Raw genomic sequence first — 21097 nt, forward strand, 5'->3', positions numbered from 1 at the left:
ATCAAAACTGTGAAAATGACTATACTACCCAAAGCAATCTACAGGTTCAATGCAATCCCTATCAAATTACCAGTGGCATTTTTCACAGAACTAGAACAAGAAATTTTATAATCTGTATGGAAACACAAAAGACCCTGAATAGCCAAAGCAATCTTGAGAAAGAAAAATGGAGCTGGTGGAAGCAGGCTCCCTGACTTCAGACTATACTACAAAGCTACAGTAATCAAGACAGTATGGTACTGGCACAAAAACAGAAATATAGATCAATGGAACAGGATAGAAAGCCCAGAGATAAACCCATGCACATATGGTCACCTTATCTTTGATAAAGGAGGCAAGAGTATACAATGGAGAAAAGACAGCCTCTTCAATAAGTGGTGCTGGGAAAAATGGACAGCTACATGTAAAAGAATGAAATTACAACACTCCCTAAAAACCATACACAAAAATAAACTCAAAATGGATTAAAGACCTAAATGTAGGGCCAGACACTATAAAACTCTGAGAGGAAAACATAGGCAGAACACTCTATGACATAAATCACAGCAAGATCCTTTTTGACCCACCTCTTAGAAAAATGGAAATAAAAACAAAAATAAACAAATGGGACCTAATGAAACTTAAAAGCTTTTGCACAGCAAAGGAAACCATAACAAGACGAAAAGACAGAATTTCCATTTCTCAGAATGGAGCGAAAATATCTGCAAATGAAGCAACTGACAAAGGAGTAATCTCCAAAAAATACAAGCAGCTCATGCAGCTCAGTATCAAAAAAATAAGCAACCCAATCCAAAAATGGGCAGAAGACCTAAATAGACATTTCTCCAAAGAAGACATACAGATGGCCAACAAATGCATGAAAAGATGCTCAACATCACTAATCATTAGAGAAATGCAAATCAAAACCACAATGAGGTATCACCGCACACCAGTCAGAATGGCCATCATCAAAAAATCTACAAACAGTAAACGCTGAAGAGGGTGTGGAGAAAAGGGAACCCCTTTGCACTGTCGGTGGGAATGTAAATTGATACAGCCACTATGGAGAACAGTATGGAGGTTCCTTAACAAAACTAAAAATACAACTACCATATGACCCAGCAATCCCACTACTGGGCATATACCCTGAGAAAACCATAATTCAAAAAGAGTCACATACCACAATGTTCACTGCAGCACTATTTACAATAGCCAGGACATGGAAGCAACCTAAATGTCCATCAAGAGATAACTGGATAAAGAAGATGTGGCACATATATACAAGGGAATATTACTCATCCATAAAAAGGAACAAAATTGAGTTATTTGTAGTGAGGTGGATGGACCTACAGTCTGTCATACAGAGTGAAGTAAGTCAGAAAGAGAAAAGTACCATATGCTAACACATATATATGGAATTTAAAAAAGCGGTACTGATGAATCTAGTGGCAGGGCAGGAATAAAGATGCAGATGTAGAGAACAGACTTGAGGGCATGGGGGGATGGGGAAGCTGGGATGAAATGAGAGAGTAGCAGTGACGTGTACACACTACCAAATGTAAAACGGATGGCTAGTGGGAAGCTGCTGCATAGCACAGGGAGATCAGCTCGGTGCTTTGTGACCACCTAGAGAGGTGGGATAGGGAGGGTGGGAGGGAGGCTCAAGAGGGAGGGGATGTGGGGATATATGTATACATATAGCTGATTCACTTTGTTGTACAGCAGAAACTAACACAACATTGTAAAGCATTTATATTCCAATAAAGATGTGGAAAAAAAAAAAGAAGGCAAAGGAGAACATCTTTGAAGAAAAGTACAATGTTGGCTCATCCAAAACAAAAAGGTCTGATTTTCAAACTCTATAGGTTCTAAGTAAAGCAAACTACTGAATGCAACCAATACATGCCCTGTGAGTAGTGAAATGGAGAGACAGCATAGTAAATTGGCTTTGAGTATGGACCATGGGGTCAGGCTGCCTGGGATCTAATCCTGGCCGCACTACAAATAAGGAGAGTTACGTAGTCTCTGTCTCAATTTCCTAATCTCTATAAAAACAAATATATATATATATATATATATATATATATATATATATATATGTACTGTTTTTGTACCTACCTCAAAAGAAATTAAATAGAAAGTAGTAAGTTAATGTTAGCAACTTTTATTGTTAAATTTAAGTACCTAGAATTGAATGCTAAGTCATTTTCAATAAATGCTCTCATGCAAAATTTCCATACACTCCAGCACTAAATTTCATACACAATGAGTTTGATTATAATCATTGTACAAACATATTTCTAAAAAGTCACTAGGAATCAGGGCTTCTGTGAAATAAAATGAAAACAAAACAAAATAAAATGAGTGCTATCACTATCTTTTTCTGCCGTAAGGAATTAAAATGAGAGCACATCTAGTCTCACCTTACAGAAATCAAAAATGACAAATGAATACATAAATGAACATGGTCTTTCATAAGATGAGAATTTCTAATAGAAATATCTTACTATTAGTAATCTTACTATCACAACAATAAAATTTTGATAATTCATCTAAAACAATCTCTTCTCTGGGACAGTGGTTCTCATATCTGTTTGGATGGTAATGCACAAGCAAGAGAGGGTGCTCTTTACAGAACCCCCAAAATGATGCTGTTGTAGTTAATGGCAACATAAGAAATAAAAAAACTTTACTAGATTATGGATTGCATATGCATATGCAACACAGATGCATATTCTCTAATATGAAAATAATAACCACAAACCTCTATGAAAAAATCTAAGCAAGAGCAATGTCATTTTTTCATTAACATTGATTTGGTACTTGTTAGTAATAACAGTTGCTAACTTCTGAATACCTACTACATGCCAGGGCGGGCAATATGCCAAAGAGACTGAGGTGCATATCTTACTTATAACTTATTTACCTTACTCATAATCATATGAGGTAGTCATCATTATTTTCATTTTGACAGTAAAACAACTGAGGTTTCAAAGAGGTCAGATATAATTTAACTGAAGTTCAAACAACAGGGAAGGGACAGAGCAAGGACTCAAACCTGTCTGACTCAAACTTTGCACTCTTAACCACAACACTAGACTTCAATGCAATAAAATCTAAAAATTTAAACATTTTACATAATTAAATTTTATACGAATCAGAAATGATCAATATTAACCAATTTTAAGAATAAAACATATGTATCAGTGGGAGGACCATTTAAGAATCATTGCTGAGAATCTAACGTAAGCATCGCAAAAGCTGTTAAAAGAGGAGACCTTAAATGTTTCCAACACAAAAAAGAAATGGTAATTATTTCATGTGACACAATGGAGGTGTTAGCTAATACTATGGTGGTAATCATTCTGTAATATATTAATGTATTAAAGCAATACATTTTACACCTTAAACTCACACAATATTATGTGTCAATTATATCTCAATAAAGCTGGGGGAAAAAAGAATCACTAAGAAGCCTGCTATTAAAATTATTCTGGAAATTATTCCAAAGTTCCAAATGTAACATGCTTTGGTTAAGTACACAGCTAACAAAATCTAGTTCTAAAAGCTGTAGTTCAAATGAAGGTCTTCTTACTAGGATATAAGCCAACTGTAAAATCAATCACATATCAATTAACCTAACTAACTTAATTCCTCAAAGAGAGGAGATATTTTTAGAGAACATAATTAAGTTTGTAGCCATTCTGGAATTTACTTATTTTAATTTGAGGAGGCACAAGGGCTAGTGTTGTCAAAAAGAAAAAGATAATCCTTAGTCTTTTTAGTTGAACTGCTATTTGCTAAAAGAAATACTACTGATATATTGAGTTTGGTAGCAAGTCTTCTAACACTGCCTTATATGTCCATGATTTCTAATTTCATATTATTGTAATTAGCATATCTATAGCCATAATTGGAAGGACAGAAAACTATATAAAAATTATTCATAGCTCAAACATGTCTAGGTCAATCCAACTTAAAATCCTATTATTCTGGAATGAATTTTTACTAAAAGACAAGTGTCTTGAGTCTGCATTGGATCGCTATTAAAGACAAGAAAATCAATTGATATTAATCATTAAATTTAAAAATAATCTTAAATCAAGTCGTAAAATGCATCTACCTTATGATATGCATTGCCTGGTAAAGTATTTCAGACTGATCAACTCCAAGAACCTTCTTTGCCCCAGCTTTAGCAGCAAACATAGAGAGAATTCCAGTTCCACAACCAACATCCAAAACTACCTGGTATAATAAAAAAACAGATATTATTGAGAAGGTCTAATACTTTAAATCCTATTCATATATGATGATGTTTCTGGCTAAGAATAGATAACAAAAATTTAAACTTTACCGATCAAATATGGTAATAATTTCTATTTGGGGAAACTGAAAATATAATTACATTAAGTTGTTTTAAATTCATAACAGTGTTTTGGCCACAGTCTGCTGCAATCAGATGCAACAATGTAAATTTAAGAAATGTTTTATATGAAATAAGCAATTCCCACAGACTTATTAAGAGGGAATTAGTCTCTGTTTATTTCCTTATTGTATGTATGCTGTAATTTAGGCTTAGTAATTCTAAATTTTAACAGAAATAAACTTTCTCAAGTTTGAGTAGCAGTAATTAACTTAAGCAAGATAGCCTGATCCAGTACAATTTAAAAATGGTTCTAAAGGAATCATGAATGGAATATTACTCAGCCATAAAAGGAAACAAAATTGAGTTATTTGTAGTGAGGTGGATGGACCTACAGTCTGTCATACAGAGTGAAGTAAGTCAGAAAGAAAAGAACAAATACCGTATGCTAACACATATATATGGAATCTAAAAAAAAATTGGTTCTGATGAACCCAAGGGCGGGACAGGAATAAAGACACAGGCGTAGAGAATGGACTTGAGGACACGGGGCAGGGGGATAGAAAGGGAAGCTGGGACAAAGTGAGACAGTGGCATGGACATATATACACTATCAAATGTAAAATAGCTAGCTAGTGGGAAGCAGCCACATAGCACAGGGAGATCAGCTCGGTGCTTTGGGACCACCTAGAGGGGTGGGATAGGGAGGGTGGGAGGGAGGCACAAGAGGGAGGGGATATGGGGATATATGTATAAATATAGCTGATTCACTTTGTTATACAGCAGAAACTAACACACCATTGTAAAGCAATTATACTCCAATAAAGATGTAAAAAAAAAAATAAAGGAATCATGGATATAGAATATTGCCATAACCTCTCCACTTCCAAAATTAAATGTTCAACTCATTTTAATAATACAGGTACAATAAAAACAAATTGGCTTCTAGAATTCAGTAACTTGAGAATTTAATTTTGAAAAATGATATTCATTATCATTGGTGAAAGAAATAAGAAGAACCAAATTTAAGATGTTATTGGGGATAGGCAGGGAGCAATTATTTCTAATCAAGAATTTCATACGGTTCTTCCCGGAACAGTATAGTGAAACCTGCTTGGTTCACAGTAAAAAACAAAAACTAATTACCAAGGAAACACATTCAGCAAAATACTCAGAGGTACACTAGAAATTACTGAAACTGTAGTGCCTTAAGTCTTTCATTACCAATGACCTGAAACCCTATATACTTGTCTCAAAATATGAAATTATTTCAGTAGTCTTCTACTATAAGTATTCGCTGAGCATTACTAAGTGCAGGCATTGATCATGGTGATGGGGTACAGCAACAAACAAGACCAAGTCCTTGTCCTAACAGAGCTTACAATCTTGTGGGGGAGACAAAGACAATGAACAGACAAAGAATAGAGAATAAAGAACAGAGAATGTTAACAGAGAATAGTAGTGTTATAAAGAAAACTCAAGCACAGAGTAGAGGTTAGAGCAAGGGGCAGGGGGACACACTCTTTTAGAATTTTAGATAGGTCTGCGAATACTTCTTTGATACATGTGAGCGGAGAAGGAAATGAAGTAAAGGAGTGTGCCAGTCAAAGATCTGGAGGAAGTGCCTTCTAGCCATAGAAGATATTAAATGCAAAGCACAAGATTCCAGGCAAAGCAAGAAGGCCACTGTGGCTGAGCTGGGTGAGAAAGGTTCCATGGCGGTGAGATCAGGGTTAAGCAGGGGTCAGATCACATAAAGCCCTTGGATTTTATTCTGAGTAATGGGAAGCTACTGTAAGAAAAATAGAACTAGAATTAAGAATCTATTATATTTTTCAACAATTACTTTTTCACTAGGTAAAACATTCATACAGTTTAAACATCAAAAAGTGTATTTATTTATCCTTCAAAAGAATTTTTATGCATATACAATACAATACTATATAGGTATTTCCTTCCCTCCTCTACACAAATGGAAGCATATTATACCCACTGTGCTACACATTGCTTTTTTCCTTAACAATATAATTTAGAGATCTTTCCATATCAGTTTATAGAACTTCTTTCTCTTACATAGCTGTATAGGATTCCGTATCATGGTTGTACCATAATCTACGGATCCAGTTCTCTACTGATGGACATTTACGTAGTTCCTGAAATTTTACCATGACAATCAATGCTGTAAATAACATTATACCTAACCCCATTCATACATGAGTAACTCTACAGAAGTATAAAGGAGTAAATCTATTCCTAGAAATAAAAACACTGGGTCAGAGAGAATATACATATTTGTAATTCTGCTAAACATAAATTACCCGCCATAGGGCAATTCTACTCATGAAGACTCAAATCAGCAATGTGTAAGGGCCAATTTCCTCACAGGTGACACTAGCCCATATAATCAAACTTTCAGATTTCTGCCAATATGGCAAGTACAAAATAATGATATACTGGTCTAGATTTAATGTGCATTTCCATTATCATGAGGTTTTGCATTATTTCATATGTTGTAGTTCTATGTGAACCATCTACTTATATCCTTTCTCCATTTCTCCACCAAGTTGTTAGTCCTTCTCTTACCAAATTTCTTATCAAATTTTATCAAATAAGAGTTCTTTGTTAGTTAAGATCAGACCTTTGTAATATGACTTGCAATGTTTTCTCTCAGCATATGATTTTTCATCTTTTGATTCTGCTTACACTGATCTTTGCTATGTAGAAATTCTTTACTAACAGTCAAACTCATAAATCTTTTCTTTTAATGGCTTCTGGATTTTGATCATAATTAGACTGACTTAGCCCATATTCTCTATTTCATTCACACTTCCTTCTGGTACATTTATAGTTTCATTACTACAGTTTTTTTTTTTATCATAGTATACACTAAGAGGTATGGTTCCAACTTTACTTCTGTTCAGATAGCTAACCAATTGTCCCAACATGTTATTAAACAGTCTGTGTTTGCATCCCCCCGAAATTCATACGTTGAAATACTAACCCCCAAGGTGATGGTATTAGAAGCTGGGGCCTTTCGGAGGTGATTATGACATGGGGACAGACCAAAACACACAGAAATTTTAGTGAATGCTGAAGGTCCCTGTCTCAATTCATTCAGCATGCTATAACAAAAATACCATAAACTGAGTGGTTTGTAAACAAGAGAAATTTATTTCTCACAGTTCTGGAGGCTGTAAAGTCTAAGATCAAGGCACAGGTTGACTCTGGTGAGGGCCTGCTTTGTGGTTCACAGACATGACTTCTTGCTGTGTCCTCACATGACAGAGGAGAAGAAGGGATCCCTCTGGAGATCTGTCTATATTTTGGTTTATTTCTAGATTTTTATTCTGCTCCATTAATCTATACAATCACGTACCAGTAATTATTCTAATTATAGAAGCTTGGCAGAATTTCTATCTAGTAAAGCTGGTCCACCCTCACTGCCAATTGTTTTCAGTGTTTCTGGACAATTTTATATGTTTATTTTTCCACAAGAACAAGAAAATCAGCCTGTCTATGGTTTCTTTGTTTTTTTAAGTCTTAGCATTTTTATAGGGATTGCACTAAAATATAAATTTATGGAACACAGACAATTTTATTTTCTGTTTTCCATTCAGGAACATGGTATGACTTTCAATTTGTTTAAATCACCTGTTATGTTCTTCAGGAGTTTGGGGTTTTAAAAAATCTTTTTCATATAAGTCCTGCACATTAGTTAAGTCTGTTCCTACACATTTTATCTTCTGTATTGTTTACTAGTATAAGTGAAGTCTGTTCCATTACATCTTTTTTTTTTAATTAATTAATAAATTTATTTTTGGCTGCGTTAGGTCTTCGTTGCTGCATGTGGGCTTTCTTTAGTTGCGGCGAGCGGGGGCTACTCTTTGTTGTGGTGCGCAGGCTTCTCACTGCGGTGGCTTCTTTTGTTGCAGAGCACGGGCTCTAGGCACACGGGCTTCAGTAGTGGCATGCTGGCTCAGTAGTTGTGGCTTGCGGGCTCTAGAGTGCAGGCTCAGTAATTGTGGCGCACGGGCTTAGTTGCTCCACGGCATGTGGGATCTCCCCGGACCAGGGCTCAAACCCGTGTCCCCTGCACTGGCGGGCAGATTCTTAACCACTGCGCCACCAGGGAAGCCCTGTTCCATTATATCTTGAAAATATAATACACCAAAACTGACTCCAGAAGAGACAGAATCTAAACAGTCTAATTTCTTTTGAAGAAATAAGGTTGCCAAAAGGCTACTGCTCTAAGAATGACGAGGCCCAGATGGCTCCACAGGGAGAATGTGACTGTTCCTGCACATGTGGCCTATCTGGGTGAGTCAGCACATTTTAACATAACCACTTCACACACAAGAAAATTTAAAAATTGTAAGATGCAATCTATACAACATCACTGCAAACAAAACTATTTTTTTTAAGTTACAAATAAAATTATTAACCACAACATCAAGAAAATACTATAACACAGAGCATATATATTTATAGTATGGTTATAGTATATCAGTTTGAAATATTATGTGGCATAAAATATAAAAATATATATAACACAATAGTAAGTGATAACTTCCCAAAAACTTTCATTGAAATAAGATATTTGCAAAATTAAAAAATTAAAAGATCGGTGTGGAATTTAGAAGTTTGATAGCACAGTGCTCTGGCAATGGTGTTTGGGAATATCAACACCCACACACTGTTTCTGGAAAGACAAGTTGGCAGCACTAAAACCATCCTGGGTAGAACCTTTCTGACCTAGGGAGGCCGCTGCTAGGAATTTATCTTATTATTCTTTTCTCATATTTATAAAAAGATTTTTAATATTTTATATTTTTACATGCAGCATTATTTCTAATATAAATCAAAACAATTTATGGACAATTTTACATTGGGTTTTTGAGCCATTAAAATAATGTTAATAAGGGATTATCTTAGAGAAATTGCTGAGCTACAAAAGCTAAGTACAGAAGGATATGTATCATTTACTCCAATTAGAGTGTTCTTTTTTAAGACTATACATACACACACATATATAATTTATATACATATGCATATATATATAAAATTCTTCTTTAACCTTTTCTGAAGGAAGGAGAGCTTCAGACAAGGAAAGTAACAGATCCAGGATCATAGAGCTGGTAATTTGTAAAGGTAGCACTCAAACATACATAGGTCAATCTGCTTTTTAAAGCTTATATTTAAATTATATTTTTAATTACATACTAATTATTTATTACATCTAGCTCAGATTTAGGTAGTTGGGCAAATAAACTAAAACCTGCTAGAATCAAAGAAAGAGGTAGAAATGATAACAGAATACACTAACATTATTCTATAAAATGATGAAGGAATGTGATTCACTGTTTCTAAAAAAGAAAAAAGGAAAAAGAGTGAATCAATTTTAACTTAGATAATAGTCAAAAGCATAAAAAAGGCACCTAACTGTGAATTTCTTCAGTGAACTACAAATAGAAATTAATTATGAGTGAGTAATAACACAATTATGCCACCCAAAGTTAAATTAAATCTGAGAAACCATATGGCCTCCACAGGAGCTTTGTGAATTAAAACAATGTTAAGAAAGGAATGAAGGAAAGGAAGTAGGAAGGGAGGGATGGAGGGAGAAGGGAAGGAAGGAAGGAAGACATTTTAAATTATAAGCACCTTTTTGAAAAATAAATCTCTACCATTCACCCAATAATATGATACAGAAGCTAGTGCTGTGATATGAAATTTGTCTACCTAATGGGCATAAAAGCAAACAAAAACAATGGTACTAAAACTTAAGAAAACATGTTATTTCATACATTTTTAAAAAGAACTATATTTAAATAATTTCATGAACATGTTCTGTCATGGCACACAGAAATTATATGACCTATATATGAAAAATAGTGTGAATTAAAATATCATTAATGAATCCCACCCTAATTACTCATTCTATTTTAACATAACAGTGTTCAAAGTGTAGTGGCACAGGGTTAAGGGCACTAGACTAGGACTAAAACCCTCGTTTGTTTGCTTTTTTTTAGCTGCCTGTTTTAGGGAAAGTCAATTAACCTACTGGTTTCAAATTTCCTCATGTGAAAAATAGAGATAAATACATACCTGCTATGAATACACCATATCGGTATATTGCATAGCAACAATGAGACAACATGCTTGAAAGTATTCTATAAATTATCAAATGCTATTTAAATATGTGTCGTATATTTTTTAAATCTGTAGTCATAGTATAATATAAAGAAAAGTATCCCAAATCATTTAAAAATATGAAAGCTCTAGATTATTTAATATTGTTAATTATAGAAAATTATATCCTGAATATACTTCAAAGAGTTAGAAATTGACACACATAATATTTTACATTACAGTATACTTTTGAGAAAACACAAATGCCAAGCAAAATTAATTACACATTGATAAATTAAATGAAAGCATCTTAGGCAAAGTACTAAGGAAAAATACTCCCAGTTTATTAGTAAGCCCCTTTCTGACTTGGGCAGATTTAATCTCTTCAGTAAAAGCAGTAAGTGGAACACAAAATAATTAAACATTCTATGTGTTCCATGGTCATGTATTTTGTCCAAAAATGTATAATATAATATATACAATATTTCTGTAAGACTGTTACAAATAAAAAATTAAAAGCAGAAAGGGACTGTGTATAGGTCTATGAACCCAGTAAGATGTGCTTCGTATACATAGAAATATTCATAATTACTTAATTTCCCAATGATTAATCTTATGTTTACTAATACTTGTGCCTTTTCACTATTTTCTTATGTAATATAACACAAAAGTCTATTCAGAGCATATTGAAAAAGAAACTTCTAACTACTTTTACTTAACGAATTCTTACGGCATTCAAATCAAAAATTATTTTAAAAAAGACGGCTCAAAGAAAGAAAATGATAGTGCTTTTATAAAAACAAAAATCATAAAATTTTAGAACCAGAAAGGTTTAAAAAATCATTTTATTTTTATTTTTAATTTTTTTTTATTTTTTAACATCTTTATTGGCGTATAATTGCTTTACCATGGTGTGTTAGTTTCTGCTTTATAACAAAGTGAATCAGCTATACATAAAAAATCACTTTACAAGTGAAGCCCACAGAGATTCACCACTGTCTAAAATTATTATGTAGATGGTTCCTAAGAAGCCAGGCAGGACTAGTGATTCCCAGACTAGAACATGGTTAATTTCTATACAACATATTAAGGAAAAAATAAAATAAAAATCTAGGCAAAATCGAACTGTAAATATAAGGCAACATTTTTAATAGTAACATATTTGCTTTACTGGAAACAATGTGGTTTTTTAGACCATAACAATATTAAATAAATTGTTCCAGCACTTGGGTGCAAACATAAAAACTATAAAAAAAATTCTTAGTCTCTGCTGCAAAAACATATAAAAAGCATACAAAAAGCCAAGTATAAAGAACTGATAAAAACTAATACTTTAAAAATAAAATAATCTATTTGTCTATAGGGGAATTAGCAAAAACAAAGAAACACATACCATCATTACCTCATAGGTAATGCTTTGGCCAAAAGATATCAGAGCGCCATATAAATTTCACAGGTCCAACTTGGCTAGATCACAAGTGAAACACCGCTCTTAGGAAACAGGTATGGAAAATGAAAAGCCAATCTACATGATATTCCAAACAACATAAAAATCAGGTAAAGAGATTTTCAACATATGAAGGTTGTTAATCACTGCTGCAACATCACATAAAGCCCATGAAATAACCTGAGAGAAGTATCTTTTAAATGGAGGTGAAAGGGGAATTATAAAAACCTGATGTTACCAATATACATGTTCTTGAAGTAGAAAGAGTAGGGAAAAATTCCCAAGCAAAAGTATACAAGTGGCAGAGACGATAATATATTTGACTAAATTAGTGGACTAATTTCCAATAAGGAGGAACAAAAACAGAAAACCTGAACTTTTTGATAACCATGCCAATGTAGAGAGGGAGGGAAGGAGAAAGTGAAGAAGAAGAATTGAAAAATTCACAAGGGAGGAAAAACAAATGACACATTTTTAACACACCCACCCATATACAAAGTGAAAGATCACCTTTGAAATAACCTGAGGCAGTATTAACACTAACTGTAAAATTTAAAGTAACTCAGGGCTTCCCTGGTGGTGCAGTGGTTAAGAATCCGCCTGCCTATACAGGGGACACGGGTTCGAGCCCTGGTCCGGGAAGATCCCACATGCTGTGGAGCAACTAAGCCCATGCACCACAACTACTGAGCCTGTGCTCTAGAGCCTGCAAGCCACAACTACTGAGCCCACGTGCCACAATTACTGAAGCCTGCACGCCTAGAGCCTGTGCTCCGCAACAAGAGAAGCCACTGCAATGAGAAGCCCGCACACAGGGACAAGGAGTAGCCCCCGCTTGCCGCAACTAGAGAGAGCCCACGTGCAGCAACGAAGACCCAATGCAGCCAAAAATAAAAAATAAAAAAATTTTAAAAATAAAGTAACTCATAAAAGGGTAAATGAGGTCTTAAAAGAAAGCACATAAATTCTACCTTACAATATTTGACCCTACCTACCAATAATGACTTCTTAAAATTATTAATTTGTAACTAATTAACACAAACTAAAATAATAATTAAAAGTGCTTTGGTATAGAGCTTATACATTTGAAATGAATAGGAATCACAGTAAATCAAAAATATGGTTTAAGCAAAATTATATGGATAAGCAAAGTTTAACTAAGCTATGTCACTGTAATTAATAAATTTCAATTTTAAAAAAAAGAGTATATTGAATGACAGCACCAATCAGAATTTCTGTTATCAGTATACTGCACCACAGAGCAGCATCACAAAAGTCTTCCATGAAATAAAGCCAGTGTACATGAAATCAACTGCTATCACAATGATGATCTAAGAGGATTTCTGCTGCCCAAGATCCACATGAAATGTACAATTCTGTAGTCTATGCTACTCACCTTATCTTTGAAGATATGTGGATTTTGGTATATAAAATCTCGGTAACTTTCTGTTCGTACTTTGTCCTAGGGTAGAGAGAGGAAGACATTGTGTTTACAGGATAGTCTGAACAAATAAAAATATTTAAGGAAGATATTTGCTAATTTATCACACACTTCTAGTTTCCATAGCTACATTTTGCCTGGAAAACCAAGCCTAATCTTTTTTTCCTAAAAGAAAATAATAAAGAATGGAAATAGCAACAACACACAAAGATAACATTTAAGAACAACACTGAAAGTCAAATAAGACCTAAGTTCTTAAAAATGTACATATTTTCATCTTGACATGCATTATAAGACTTCAAGTGATAATTAATGCTAGTAGAAGATGAACATGATGTTTTACTCCTTTAAATAGGGCCTGGAATCTAGAGCCTTATTCCCTGTGGTAGAACTACGTTAAAATATGGGAGGAAAACACCAAACTAGATAGATGTAAAAGTTACAGTTACATATGAAAAATGAAGCTCAACTGAGTATAGTTTCCTAAGAAAGTCATTGATCAGCACCTATCTGATTAATAATACTGTTTTGTTTCTAGAAATGTCTGTAGTAGGAAATGATGCTTAAAAGCCTATAAGCCTAAAAGTCAATCGCTGAGCCCCGCAGACCATATTGTAAGACTTCTCCACTCTGGAGTCTCACATGACCTGTGACCAAGGCAGGCACTGAATGTTAACATATATGTTGGTGCATGAACAGAGCTGATTCCCTTTTAAATCACCTCAGCTGAGACACACGCTGACAGCAAATTCAGCAGTAAGGGGCTCTGCTTCCGAGTGAGTAAAATGAGTACAATAAAAAATATCTCAGATCGGGAATTCTAGTTTTTGGTTTCACACTAGGTTAAAAAAAAAAGTAGTTACACTAAATACTACAACATAAAACTTTACACAGTCCATACCCTCCAAAAAAAAATTTTTATGCCAATACTGGGATTTTAAAAAAACGTACAAAGAAGGGCTTAAATTAAAAGGCAAGCTGTTTTACTTAATTGCTGGATCTAAAAAAGGGAAATTCCATAATTAATTCCATGTTTTCTGATGGAATTATTTCTAATTGCTTTACAAACAAAATTTTAAATCATGTTTTAAAAATTTAAATCTTTCCCTCAATGTATTTTAAGAATTACTATGGGGCTTCCCTGGTGGCGCAGTGGTTAAGAATATGCCTGCCAATGCAGGGGACACGGGTTCGAGCCCTGGTCTGGGAAGATCCCACATGCCGCAGAGTAACTAAGCCCGTGCGACACAACTACTGAGCCTGCGCTCTAGAGCCCACGAGCCACAACTACTGGAGCCCATGTGCCACAACTACTGAAGCTGCGAACCTAGAGCCCATGCTCTGCCACAAGCGAAGCCACTGCAATGAGAAGCCCATGCACCGCAAGGAAGAGTAACCCCCGCTCGCCGCAACTAGAGAAAACCCGTGTGCAGCAACGAAGATCCAACGCTGCAAAAAATAAATAAATTTTAAAAAAAAGAATTACTATGAGAATTTAATGTTTTAAATGAATTTAAACATAGTATTAATTTAAAAACTTTTTTTAAAAAAAATATACCATTTCATACATTTCTACCATTTTTATACTCTTCTTACACTGTAACCAGTGATTTTTGCTGACACAACAAAACCTACAAAGGGTGAACATCAGTCAAGAAGGCAGTCACTCGGAAAGCTCTCACCAATCGCACTGCCTCACCGCTGCTCTAACTTAATCACTAGCATCCCGACTCCTGTCCTAAATCCATGCACTGCCGCTCAGCTCAACTACAATCCTTCATCCAGTCTCTGCCTACACATCCATCTGCTTTTGCTCCTATGCTCACCCTGGTGCAATGAAATTCAAAGTCTACTAAACACAGAGCCGTGGACATAGTAGAGCTTCAATTTAATAAATGAATTTTTGAGAGGAAAATTCACTAAACATGAAAATCCAAGCAAATCAAAGACTAGCCCTCAAACCATTTCTAAAAATTTATTCTAACAAAAGACTAACTCTTCAATATAAAATAAGGTAATAAACAGAAATAAAGTTATCTTTTGCACTAACCTAGTAAAACTAAGAAGCACAAAAGAAGAATAAAATAAGAGGTCCAATATTAAGAAGCAAGACAATTTTTAAGGCTAGTACAGTATAATGGAATAATTCCTACAAATATTAAAAAAATTTAAGTATGAGACTAAAGACAACAGAAAAGTTATGTATTATAAATTTTACCTATATAAGTAACAGTAAGTTTTAAATGTATAGGCTCATGAAGGTGGACAGAATGCAAGAGTCAGCTGCAGATACAATGAGGAAAATGCAGTGACGAAAAATTATTTAATGGTACTATAATCTGTGATCAATTTTCACCAGGATGAACAATGTTTTACTTGGGGGGAAGAAAAGAAGAGAGAGTGATGCATCTCCGATTTATAACATTAGCAACAACGACTCTTCTTCAGAAAGATTGAAGTGGCAAAGGATTTTGAAAGTTAATGTCCACTATCCCGCTAACTCTGGAATTCAAAAAAGTTATCTGCACCTTGACTCTGGAAAATAAGATTACAAACTATCTTTATTTATAATTATAATCACAACATATGCCAAAAAAGTGTCATTAAAACACCTGTGACTAGTAAGCAACAAAAAATCCAAATAATATTCTTATAAAAGCAAGGCCAATTCTAAGCATAAAAATAAGTCCTGTATGCATGGCTTCTCAATTTTAATTTATTTATAAAGATCAGGTGAGACTCCAGTAGTAGCACAACCTTGAAAAAATTATGTGTGCTAAGAATTGCTTTGATAAGAAACAGAAGAAATATTGCTTGATATAAGGCACATTTCATATTCATCCACAGTATGTAACTTAACAAAACATAAAATGGGCAAATAGTTCTTTTTGAATGAAATATATCCATATTCCCTATGAAGACTTAATCAAGTTATCTCCAAAGAGAAGGTGGTTACGTTGTATAACAGCAAAGGGGAATTAAGGCATGGAAAATTATATTAATAAGGAGTCTTAATTGATTCTCTAAAAGTGAAAAGACAGCACTGGAAACTTCCAGCTGGAACTTCTTAAATATATATGTACATCAAAAGGACTTAAAATATTCCATCAGGTGTAAAGATCCTCTAGTTGTTGATACAGAGCTACAAGGGTCCAGGACAGAGATTTGGAAGTAAGTCCAAACTGGATTTCCCTGATGACTGTACTCTGAGAGCACTCAGATGTACTATCTTCTAGCAGTCTCAGTAACCTTATCTGTCTGAAAAACCCAATACAATTTCCATATCAAAAGCATTAAAGGTTCATGGCATTTAAATTGATGGGGTGATTTAAAACAGCAAATATGGGCTTAGATTAACTCCTTTAAAGGAAATATTCTAGACACAATAAAATTAATTTTAACAGAGAAAATGGAGTATGTCAATTTCTTTTAAACAAATTCACTCTGGACTTAATTTATTACTTGCAACATAACTGTTATTTGTAATGCTATGCAACCACCCAAGTGACAACAAAAAGCACAACCAACTGTGACAAGTCATTAGCAAGGAAATGACATGACATTGCTTTAAAAGACCCCAAGTAATTACAATTACTATTAATCAGCAAACCTCCACTCTGTGATCCTGCAAAACTGACTCAACAAAATATATACATATTAACTACCCTTGGTTATTTTAAATGGGCATGTTTCAAGGAACACAGTCTTGGGGCGTCCATAAAATAAACCAATCTTTTGAAGAAGGATTCAGAAAGGAATTTTTCGTTTGTTGGTTTTCAAGAAAAAAAAAAGTAGTGGCATCTAAAATTCACAGAGATAAACATTAAAGTTTTCAGCAATTTTTACACTCCAACATTTATTTTACTCTAGTTAGATATTTTCAGTTTTACTGAATTAAAAAACATTTTGCTATTTTATAATCTATAATATAATACATGATAAAATGTACATAATATACCAGGTATACCTAGAAATCTACTTATAGTTTATATGGACATTACCATTATAAAAATTAAAACCAACCAAATTCAAGTATCTGATTTAGGAAATTCTTCTACATAGCAATGATTTCAAATGTAAAAAAGTAATGCCGTAACAAATGTGAGAATTATTTATAATTAACTTAGTACCAAAGAATTATTATTCGCCCAAACTAAAGTCAGTACTGCTAATTAAAACACTAAAATTAATCATTTCCTTCACACATTAAAAGGCAAACATATTTTTCTTCCTACTTAAAAGTTGCTCTTAAGAAGACTAAAATCGTCGGCAATTTTTTCAAATGTTCTATTTCCAGCAAAAGGTAATCTCATAATAAAGATTAATAATGATTTTAAACAGAATTTACAGTGTCTCTGATGCTTCTATAATCTTTTCAATGCAGGATGAGCTATCAAGCACCAAAAAGATTTAAAAAGCAGTTCTCAAAAAACCAAAAACCAAAAAAGCAGTTCTCCCACAGCGTATGTATTAAGAACCTTTTTTACTCTATTTTTCCTTTGGTATGGATTTGGTACATCTGTGCTCTTTGCTAACCTTCAGCATTTCTTCATGTATCCCATAATGCCCGTATGAGCTGAAATAAACGCCATCCTCATCCTCCTGGAGGTCTGCAATGGCAGTTGTAGATGACGAGCAGGTTCTGACATCTGCGTTCATCACAAAATCCTGAGCAAATTGTCTGTAATCAATTTGAAATACACCCTTGAGACAAGTTTACTGGACCACGAAAAAAGGAAAGGCTAGAGGCTGAGGAAGAGGAAGGGGGAGGAGGGGAGTGCGGGGTGTGATGAGCCTTCTAAATCACATTCTGTCTTAAGCAACGGAAAGCTCCCCCTGCTGGACCTTAAGCAATGGCATATTCAAACCCAGTTGGAAGCACTCCTACAAATCACAAAAGCACTGCCAACTGCAGGCTATGGCTGTTTTATCTTTCAAGTGAACAAAATAAGCACACTATGACTTTATTCAACTTTATTATTTCTATTGTTCCAAAATCTTATTTTAGCAGCTGAATCAATATAGCATATTCCAATGCTATGAATATTCTTTAAAACCATAGTATCTCATGGAAGGGTTATACAGGCAGAAAGCAGAACCAAACTGGGAATTATTTACACACATCAACACCATCCGCTCAGGCTCTAAAACTCAGTTCCTTCTCTGATCACAACACATCAAGAATCTATGAGGTATACATGGGAGAGAAGTGTAAAGAGGCACATAATAGAGTTGCTTGTTACTAGATTACCCAGCATAAAATCTCAGAAAAAGGGAAACTACAATCAGCTATGCTATTTTTCCTGCTGGACATTCTGGCAAACGATCAAATGGGTAACCAGGCAATAGCAACCAACTTACAAATCTAATAGGCTAAGCTAGAGGTATATACACTTGGTAGTAATGCACAATCTCAGACACTACCTATTTCAGGCCTCCTGAATCAGAATCTAGTTTAACGAGATACCCAGGTGATTCGTATGCACATTAAATTCGGACAAGTACTAAGCCAGCAGAATGTTAATTTACTCACTAGAGAAAACCATCCTATGTAGCTGGTTTTCTGATTACATACCTCATCATAATTATATTTTGATTCTTTAAAAACAAAAATTTCAACCCTGTATTTTCCCCAAGCCTAAAAAATATTAATCCCTACACTTTAAAAAGTCCAGGAGAGGAAAAGTAAAATGGGGAAATCTATTAGAAATAAGGTAATTCAAAGGAAGGCAATATCAAGGAACAAAAAGCACTCAAGAGGAAAACACTCCCCAGAACAATTCTCATTAGCACAAAAGTAATTATAAAGAAATATAAGAGGACAGATAAAGCTACAGAATTTTATGTTAATCAACTATATCCACAATGTATAAAAAATAGTGTATCTTTAATATTATTGAAATTAAATATCTACACTGTGCTTTCCAGTATATGAAATATTTTACCATATTCTACCTTTTTATGAATTATATTATTTTGGGGATCTAAACAATTAATTTTCTATGAGATTGATAAATTACTTCATTCTTTGCAGATCCTCACGCGCTCCAGCTAACGCAGCTTCAGCAGACAGTGCCCTGGCTTCCATGTGTTTCAATTTTTCAACAACTGATGTATTTTCACTGAGTCCATTGGGGTATGAGAATGGAACTGACACGGGTTCATAAAGATCTTCTACATCTAAATAAATAAATGGACATTATTATCAGGCTGAAGCACATATAAATGTGTTACGAATAAGTATATACTAAGTGCCTATTATGCGGCCAACTGAGAAAAATTAGTACTTTTAATTAAATAAATATTTAATATCCAAACTATTCCAATTTGAGTTTAAAGAGCATGCTGTTAGTCTAAGCTTTTCACTAGTTGGCTAAACTGAACACATAAATAAGCATTAATTGTACTGAAACAAACCCAGGAAGAAACAAAAAAGTAGAAGGAAAAAACTCATATATTGATCATCAGGTATCTTTCAAGTTCATGCATTACATCTCATTCCATCTTCAAAACAAACCTAAAATATAAACATTTATCCCTATTTTAAGACATGGGAAAAATAAATTTCAGAGAAATTGACTACTGTTTAATGAAGGAACTGTTTGCAACTGTTTAATGAAGGAACTACAATTCAAACCCATGCCTGCCTTCCCAGCCCATGTTCTTGCCACCACACAGGGCCACCTCCAGCCTCTGGGTCTTCATCTGTAGAATAACAGGTATGACATTTAGATATTCCTTAAGGACAGTGTGTAGGTAAGGAATTCTGTACATTCAATAACTTTTTCATCGTGGGTAAGGTGGTGTGCAATCTATACACTGTCTTATTGCTGACATCATTAAATATCCTAATTCCTAGTATTATTAAAAATTATTGATTTAAATTTAATTTCACTATATGTAAATCATTAACTTCTGCTATCGAAGTTAATATATGTAAATCATTAACTCTGCAAGCAGAAGTTAATATATGGAACTAGTGAGTTTTACAAAATCCCAATGTCCACTGACCGGTCTAATTAACTGTCGAATCAACTGAAAGCAATAAAAACAATGCAGATATTATACTGTCTCCTCAGTACAGCTCTGAGGGAAACACGACTTTTTTTTTCCTATTCAGTTTTTACCTGCAACACTTCTTTAGAGCTGGGACAAAATAACTAAGCTTAACAAATACATGATAATATTATAACTTAGAGACTAGAGCCTAAATTGAACTTGTTATAAAAGCAGTACGGGTGTGCCACAAAACCCTAAACAGTCTAGCAGAACACTGACTCGTTGTTTTAAAAAACTATAGATTCATCCACTATTTAGTTCACCAAAAATTAATGAGAGCAACAAAATATTGCCAAACTATTAAAGGATGGTGTACTATATTTTCTACTTACTACTACAACTCTCATTGTGTACCTTGCCTTTAAAATTCTTCCCACGGTCCGCAAACCACCTTGTTAGTTTAAGTTATGGATTAGAACTAAACAAAGAAATTGGTTTCTTTGTTTTGGCTAGTTTCTCTGTTTTGCTTTCTGCTGCAAGAAGTGAGTCAGAATAAAAGCTGTTAGCATTAATAACACAGTTGTCCCTTGGTATCTGTGGGGGATTTGTTCCAGGACCCCCCTCGTATACCAAAACCCGCAGATGCTCAAGTCCTTGGATAAAATGGCGTATTTACATATAACACTTTAAATCATCTCTAGATTCCTTATAATACCTAACACAATGTAAATGCTATATA

The 21097-nt window shown here is 34.2% G+C and overlaps 1 protein-coding gene across 2 annotated transcripts in view; it reads right to left on the reverse strand.

Annotated features, from left to right (window-relative positions):
* The window catches only part of PRMT3 (protein arginine methyltransferase 3), a 138434-nt gene that overhangs the window by 106969 nt on the left and 10368 nt on the right, over nucleotides 1-21097 (reverse strand). For both annotated transcript variants that reach the window (XM_007174815.3, XM_057553587.1), the window contains exons 6-9: nucleotides 19380-19539; nucleotides 17896-18040; nucleotides 13315-13380; nucleotides 4103-4224 (exon numbers count right to left, since the gene is read on the reverse strand). In XM_007174815.3, the coding sequence (XP_007174877.2) occupies nucleotides 4103-4224; nucleotides 13315-13380; nucleotides 17896-18040; nucleotides 19380-19539 (493 nt within the window). The remainder of the gene's footprint in view (nucleotides 1-4102; nucleotides 4225-13314; nucleotides 13381-17895; nucleotides 18041-19379; nucleotides 19540-21097) is intronic.

Source organism: Balaenoptera acutorostrata, chromosome 9 (genome assembly GCF_949987535.1).
Source record: "Balaenoptera acutorostrata chromosome 9, mBalAcu1.1, whole genome shotgun sequence".
Lineage (NCBI taxonomy): Eukaryota > Metazoa > Chordata > Mammalia > Artiodactyla > Balaenopteridae > Balaenoptera > Balaenoptera acutorostrata.